This window comes from Neovison vison, chromosome 7 (assembly GCF_020171115.1).
Source record: "Neovison vison isolate M4711 chromosome 7, ASM_NN_V1, whole genome shotgun sequence".
Lineage (NCBI taxonomy): Eukaryota > Metazoa > Chordata > Mammalia > Carnivora > Mustelidae > Neogale > Neogale vison.
The window spans coordinates 192,134,901-192,143,250 of record NC_058097.1 but is presented as its reverse complement, the minus strand read 5'-3'; the positions used below and the strand labels follow the sequence as shown (position 1 = coordinate 192,143,250).

The 8,350-nt window shown below is 34.9% G+C and overlaps 1 protein-coding gene across 1 annotated transcript; it reads left to right on the top strand.

Moving 5' to 3' along the window:
* The first annotated feature begins 1,352 nt into the window (after window positions 1-1,352).
* Window positions 1,353-4,943, top strand: LOC122914391 (olfactory receptor 4C11-like). The gene is made up of 2 exons (XM_044261008.1): window positions 1,353-1,446; window positions 3,572-4,943. The coding sequence occupies exon 2, from the start codon at window positions 3,616-3,618 to the stop codon at window positions 4,546-4,548; it is 933 nt and encodes a 310-aa protein (XP_044116943.1). The 5' UTR covers window positions 1,353-1,446; window positions 3,572-3,615; the 3' UTR covers window positions 4,549-4,943.
* The last annotated feature ends 3,407 nt before the right edge of the window (window positions 4,944-8,350 follow it).

The following is an 8,350-nucleotide window of genomic DNA, read 5'->3' as shown; positions in this document are numbered from 1 at the left end:
CAGCTTTTCCCCAAAGTCCATTAATACATGGTGAAGATTATGTTCTTGCCACATCTAGCTCATGCATCTTAATTAAAAGGGAAGGAACACTTTAGGGAATGACCCTCTCTAGACTCCTATATTTTGCATCATTCATGTTTAAATACTGCTGTAGGAAATGCAAAAGACAAATATTTCCCTTTTAAAATTACAAGTGAGAGTGGATATCAGAAAGGGTGAGAAGAATCCTGAACCAACTTTGTCTTCTGGCATGCAGGTGAGAACCTGAGCCTCAGTGACATCACAAGAGATCAGACAGAATTTTAGAAGGATATTTTTTATTCTCACTGGAGTAAAGAGTGACCGAATTACATTGGGATGAAAAAAGAATGACAGAACATCCTACCCTTTGCATAAGCTCTTAACACAACTGGTGGATTTGTGTTGTGGATTAACATAGTTGTATTTCATACTCAGAGAAAATTCATCTGATCTATGCCAAATGTGCACCTAGCACATAAAAGGCATTTGTGTAAAAATAGAAAGTTAAAGGAATTTTCTACAAGTGCTTGACAATCTAAACTGAGAAGACAGAATAAAAGAAATACACAGTAGCTCCTGGTGGAGAGAGAGAGACAAATGAAAATTGTATCTAGTCCAATGTTCCAGTATGTTCCCTGGAGATGATGATTTTACTTGTGATGTAGTAGACTTCCCTTCAGTGAAGTGACGTGAAGCACTGAACACTATTGGATGGTATCAAGAGGAGATTCTCTTAATTCTTTCATTTACTTTATGAATACTTACTATTAAATATGTACATTTTTCTAAATGCTTGAATTCAACAGTGAACAAATAAATATTACCTTCCTTATGTTGCTTCTTTAGAATGTATGCCACTCTTATATATATTCTTATTTGAACTATACAAATCTTTCAGTCTATATCATTATAAGATAGATGATAGATTGGTTGATAGATTGGTTGATAGATGATAGGTAGATAGATGATAGAAAGGTAGTAAATTGATAGGTAGATGTATGGGTGTATGGATAGACAAACATCACTTTATAATACTTAATCGTTAGAAACCACAGACAAGTTTTCACTCCTTTCTGCTTAAGAGTTGGACAAAGAGCCTATTTGTGAAACTCATAAGAGTGTAGGGGAAACTGTAGTGAATGGCAGTGCGGTGGGGGCAGTGCAGCTGGGACATAATGTGGTAAAAACCCTTGAGTTCAGAACTGTCTCTGCAGTGAGTCACCCTCTTACACAGATTTTTAAATCCTGCTCGAGCCCTAGAAATCTTGCTGTTTTTGCAGCCTGTGTCAGAATACAGTTGTTATGTACCAGTACTATGCCAAAGGCAGTAATAAACCAACTACTAAAAGAAGGTCTTTAAAAAGCTTTATTTTGTTGCAGCATCATTATGACAGATTATCAACTACCAGTGGGAATATTTAAAAGGTAAGTAATTCTCTTATCTTTGATTCTAAGAATACAATTTCCCCACCCTGAGCCCACAGATATACTATCTTGATACTCTTGTAAATACAATTAATTGATACGAGTCTATGTGTGTGTGTGTGTGTGTGTGTATGTGTGTGATTTTATTATGCTGTTAATGAAAATATTACCATCTTCAGCAGACAGTCCTGAACTCTGCCTCTTTACAACATATTTTAGAAACCATTGTATATATAGCCACTTCTCTTTGTTTGATGATTGCATAAAATACCATCCCTGAATCATTTAGCTTCCTTTTGGTGGGCATTGAAGTTGTTTCTTACCTTTGGTCAACATGGAAAGGATTGCTTTGATGATCTTCCTGCTTATGAGTGAGATTATTCGCAGCAAATGCAAACACTAGACCTGTATCTATGTGACAATGAAATATCATCAATGCTAAAAATCACCCCTGGAGAGATTGTATCCCCTTAAACTCCTCCCGAGAATGTGTGGAATCAGTTGTGTCCAACATCAATTTCAGAACTGTTTGTTAAGAGACGTTTATCAAAACTGTCATTTTGTTAATCTAAAGGAAAAGATAAATAATTGGATTTGAATGGAATGTATTTTTCTATGAAAGAAATTGATAATATTTTCAGATTATTTTTAATAAGAAGAGTTCCTTTGAGATCAGTTCTTTTCTCTATTTTCAATTCCATGGGTTTTTTATTATTATAATTTTGTTGATTTATTTAGAGAGAGAAAGAAAGAAAGAACAAAAGCAGGGGAAAGGGCAGAGGGAGAAGGAGAGATAGAAACTTAAACAGCTCCATCCCCAGCACAGAACCTAGCATTGGGCTGGATTCCAAAACCCTGAGATCATGACCTGAGTGGAAATCAAGAGTTGAATATTTAACTGGTTGAGCTACCCAGGCACATATGGATTGTGTTTTCAGTCTCTGAGATCCATTTAAATTTGTCTGCAATACATGTTGTAAATATACTTAAATGCCTTGGCACTTATACATTTAATTGTGCTATTATATGGGAAATGTATGTGATGAAGACAGAAAAGGATTTTTCCAGTTTTGCATACATAAATTATTATTATTTCTCTTCCTGTTTCTATCTTTTTCTGAAGTTAGGGCATGGGAGTTAAAAGAACATATACTCCAAGAATCATATGAAAAAGTTTTAGCTATGACCTGGAGTTTCTTTAGCTCTTGTCTAAATCCCTGGTGCTTAAAATAACAAGGAATTTGAAACAGTATTTTGATTTATGCCAAACGTTCCCTACTTATCCTTTATTTTAGTCTCAGTCTTTCCTTGTGTCTAAAGAAAATATGCAGAAAGACCCATCAAAATACTGGATGAGGTGAAGAATTCCACTTTGGACAGCATAGGGTAATTTAAAAAGTACAAAATGTTATGACAGAAGCTGAATTCATAACTGTAAGCAAATATAAATTATTGAGAGTCAAAATAAAAGAAAATAAATTTAGTCAAGGGGACAGATCAAAATAAACTTAATGATGGACTAAACAAATTGACTGAACATTCACTGTTAAAGTATTGTTTGTTTCTCTCCTTTTTCTTTCTTTCCCTCACCCTGTCTCACTCTCTCTTTCATAGGTTTCATTAAGAAAAAAAAAAAAAAGGTTCCATATCATTTATTGAATGTTCAGAATATTTACTAATGTTTACATTCACTTATTGAATGTTCAGATATTTATAAAGTAAGAATACTTTATAAATATCTATCAAGTTGAAAAAGTATGAAAGCACATTATATATATCATGCATGAGTTTTCTCCTTTTTGCAACATTCTACCCTAATGGGTCTATGATGTAAAATAAGGAAATATATTCAGCTCAGAAAGATATCCTCTCATAATAAATTAATTAAGTTAATGTTTATTATGCCTGAAGAATTGGGCACCTTCTCATTATTAGTATATTTCTTTGTTTCCATAAGCGAACATGTGAAAATGTTGTGAATAAATATTATGATCCCTGCTTTATTCAAGGGAAAACAACACGGAAGATAAGGGATTATCCACTGGTAAGTGGACCTTCCATGAACAAGCATATGGATTTGACCTCCAAATGGAGTATTCATTTCCTCATACTTTTTTCTTTGCAGATTAATTATTTCTAACCTGCATTTTCTCCACTTGGCCTGAAATAATGGAGCAAAATAACACTGTTACTGAGTTCATACTGCTAGGACTGACCCAAGACCCAACGAAAAAGAAGATGGTATTTGTAATCTTCTTCATATTTTATGTGGGAACTGTGGTAGGGAATTTGCTCATTATTGTGACCATCAAGTCCAGCCGCACACTTGGGAGCCCCATGTACTTTTTCCTATTTCATTTGTCCCTTGCTGATTCCTGCTTCTCAACTACAACAGCCCCCAGACTAATTGTGGATTCACTCTTTGCACAAAGAACCATATCTTACAATGAGTGCATGACTCAAGTCTTTGCAATACATTTCTTTGGCCCTGTAGAGGTCCTTGTTCTCATCTTCATGGCTATTGATCGCTATGTGGCTATTTGTAAGCCCTTACATTACCCAACCATCATGAGACAGCAGGTTTGCACAATCCTGGTAGTTCTTGCATGGATAGTGGCTTTTATCCATTCCACTACTGAGATAATGCTGGCCTTGAAATTGCCTTTCTGTGGACCCAATTTGATTAATCATTACTGCTGTGATTTGCAGCCCTTGCTGAAACTTGCATGCATGGACACGTATATGATCAATCTAGAATGGGTGTCTAACAGTGGGAGCATTTGCACAGGCAGTTTTGTGTTTCTGATGATTTCATACATTGTCATCTTGCATTCACTGAGAAATCACAGTGCAGAAGGGAGGAGAAAAGCTCTCTCCACCTGCATTTCTCACATCATCGTAGTAGTCTTATTCTTTGGTCCATGTATATTCATATATGCACGTCCCCCAACCACTTTCCCCATGGACAAGATGATGTCCGTATTTTATACTATTGGGACCCCTTTTCTCAATCCATTCATCTACACACTGAGGAATGCAGAAGTTAAAAATGCCATGAGAAAGCTATGTCATATCACAACTACCTCAGAAAGCAGGAGATGAATTGAGGGTTTTGGTTGATTCTTTAATCTGTCAGATGTCAAATATAATAGTGTATATCCTCACTTGTCCTAACATACTCTATTACAGTGCACCTGATTTCCTTACATTTTTCTATACTTCTGCCCTCAAACTTGTAGCTTCCCTCATAATGCCAGCCAGGTTCTTACCTCTCCTGAGAATTCAATTCTGTCATTGTTGATTATGAAATACTCCTCACATTTCAGTCTACACTCTGGTTTGATAAGAAGAAAAATATTTATACAATCACAACTGTTCAAACAGTGATTATTCATAAATATAAAAAGAGCATATTCTCTAAGATTTGTAATTCTCTCTGTAGAAAATTTCAAACAAGATATCCTGCTTTCTCTTGAACACGTCAGAGCAAAGGAACTAATTTTGTGTGTCAATAATTATTTTTATTATATCATTAGTTCATTTTAAAAATTTCCATAATGGTGAATGCAACATCAAAAAGGTGTGTGTGTGTGTGTGTGTGTGTGTCTCTCTCTATATATACATATATATATAAAATTTATTATTTATAATAAATTAGTATTATTATTCTCCTTATTTTTTCCTTTGACTATCAGGATAATTGAAACATTAGGTATGGGATTTTTTAAATGTAGCATTACATGGCTTGGAGATATTCAGCTAAGTTATATGATTTGTATATAGGAGCTACAAGAAAATTCTACAACTCTAAAAGGAAAAGAAGCAAAATAATGTACATTGTCATAACTAAATAATAATTTAAAATACACCATAGATAAAACATATTTTCTGAAATTGACCTACAGAAAAGTAGAACCCAGTTTGGAAGGGTGAGAAGCATATTATTTCATTTACTGCTATGTTTTATAAGTGGAATAAAGGAAATGACCAGAGGCATTCAGAAATACTTACTTGAATGTCTTTAGTTAGAGTAAACCTGGAGTTAGAGTGAACCTGCTTTTGCAGCAGGAAGCCACTTTGTTTCTCTGTTTGTCCTTTTCTAGTAAAGTGGTAGTGTGGATTAACAAGTTAGAATTGCCAATAGAATTCTGGTATTCATAGTTAACAGAGCAGATTAGCAACCATGCCTTGAATATGTGCATTCCAGGGGTATTCTCATGAATTTTTGACTCATTGATTTCAGAGAGTACAACAGTGTTAATTCAAAGGTGTACATGCCCCTGATGTTTATACCGGCATTATCTGCAATGGCAAAACTATGGACACAGCCCAAGTTTCCACTGAATGATGAATGGAAAAGACATGGGGTATATATTACTCAGCCATTAAGAAGAAAATGATCGTGCCATTTGCAATAACAAGGTTTGAGCTAGAGACTATTAGACTAAGCTAATCAAGTCAGTCAATGAAATAGAAATACCACATGATTTCCCTCATGTGGAAATTAAGAAAACAATGAGTTTAGGGAAAAACAGAGAGAGGTGGACAAATCAAGAAATGGTTTCTTAACTATAGAAAACAAACAGATGGTTACCAGAAGGGAGGTGTCTAGAAGGAGGAGTTAAATAGGTGATGGTGATTAATGAGTGGACATGTTGTGATGAACACTTGGTATGGTATGTAAGTGTTGAATCTCTAAATTGTACACCTGGAAATCATACTACACTGTATATTAACTAACTGTAATCTAAAAAAAAATTTAAAAAATAAAAAAAATTTTAAAAAAACTTGAAAAATAAATAAAAAATAAAATTCATTACTTTCATGTATTCAAGTTGACCACATCCTTAGTAACTGTTACAAGATTCCATTTTATTTTTAATGCTGTTGCCCATTATTACCTGGAAAAACCTTTTTATTGTGTATTGGGCACCTGGGTTGCTCAGTCCTTAAGCGTCTGCCTTCAACTCAGGTCATGATCCTGAGGTTCTGAGATCAAGCCCCGCCTCAGGCTCCCTGCTCAACAGGAAGCCTTCTTCCCCCTTCCCCACTCCCCCTTCTTGCATTCCCTCTCTCACTGTGTCTCTTTCTATCAAATAAATAAATAAAAACTTAAAAAAAAAAGTTGGCTATTCATCCTTTCTGATGGAGGCATAACATTCCATTGTATATATGGGCCATATCTTCTTTATGAAACAGGCTCTAAAATCTAGAGAACAAAGTGGCGGTTACCATAAAGTAGGTGCATAGGTGCATGGGGAATGGGTTTTACCTTGTATATTAACTAACTGGAATTTAAAAGAGAACTTTATCCTTTTTGAGGTTATCTTGTGTATGATGTAAGAGAATGGGTCAGTTTCATTCTTCTGTATGTAACTGTCCAATTTTCCCAGCACCATTTATTGAAGAGACTGTCTTTTTTTTCTTTTTTTCTTTTTTTTTTTTCCAATGGATATTTTTCCCTGATTGTCAAAGCTTAGTTGACCATAGAGTTGAGGGTCAATTTCTGGAGTCTTTATTCCATTACATTGATCTATGCATCTGTTTTTGTGCCAATAGCATGCTGTCTTGGTAACCATAGCTTTGTAATATAGCGTGAAGACAGGCAACATGATGTTCCCCCTTTGTTGTTCTTTATCAACATTCCTTTGGTGATTTGGGGTCTTTTGTGGTTCCATACAGCTTTTAGGATTGCTTGTTCCAGCTCACTGTGAGACAGGAGAAGAAAACATAGTCAGTAAACTTTTTGAAATTGGCCACAGCAAATTTTTCAAGACACTTATCCAAAGGCAAGGGAAACAAAAGAAAAGTGAGCTTTTGGGAATTCATCAAGATAAAAACCATGTGTACATCAAATGACAGTCAACAAAACTAAGAGGCAACCCATGGAATGGGAGAAGACATTTGCAAATGACATAACAGATAAACAGCTGGTATCCAACACCAATAAAAAACTTCTCAATCTCAACATCCTCAAACCAAATAATCACATCAAGAAATGGGCAGAAGACATGAACAGACATTCTCTAAAGAAGACTTCCAACAATATCTGGTGCATGATAAATAATGAATTTTATAAAAAGTATAAAGGAAGATGAATAAAGTTAAAAAAAGGTAGAGCAAAAAAATACTCAGTTGAAGGAATTTTTTCGTATTTTTATCTGATTCAGACTTTGAGACTTCAAGCTAGATCTCTTCAAGAAACCACAATTTGTTTTAACTCCTGCTTAAAATGCATGATGAGAAAGTAATTGAAACTGAGATTCTCAGTCAAGGAACAAATAGCTTACCTTGATAATCTTCCTGCTATCAGCAACATTTCATCATATGATTAGGAGTTCATGTTATTTTTCTCTTTTAATTAGTTAATTTTTGATAATATTTCATTATGAACGGTATTTTTAAATACATGGCTATATCTACACACAAAAAACTTCAGGATTAAGCTATTCCACTTATTCCTTCCACCTATCACTCATTAATCAACAGAAATTTCTTGAACCCAAAGAATATATCAGACACACTGATGGTTCCTGGGACTTCAATGATAAATAGTGAGGAACCTAAGTCTTATCTTCACAGAGCTTCGAACCCACTGAGAGACACCTAGAGGGAAGCAGAAAATGTGCTAAGCAACAAGGTTATAAAAGGTAAATAGCAGCATATGAACTTGGAGAGACAGGAACAGAGAAGATGATGAAGAGTCTCATAATCCTGTTAAAAATTACTGCTAATACCCTGAGACACACATTAGAAGACCTTTTGATCCAGCAAGTGATGCAGTCTGATTTCAATTTGAGATGATAACTGCATAGGTTATCAGTGTGGGAGATGGAATGAGGGAAACAAGAGTGACAGCACAATGTTACTTAAATGACTTGGGTGTGAAAAGATAGAACCCTGA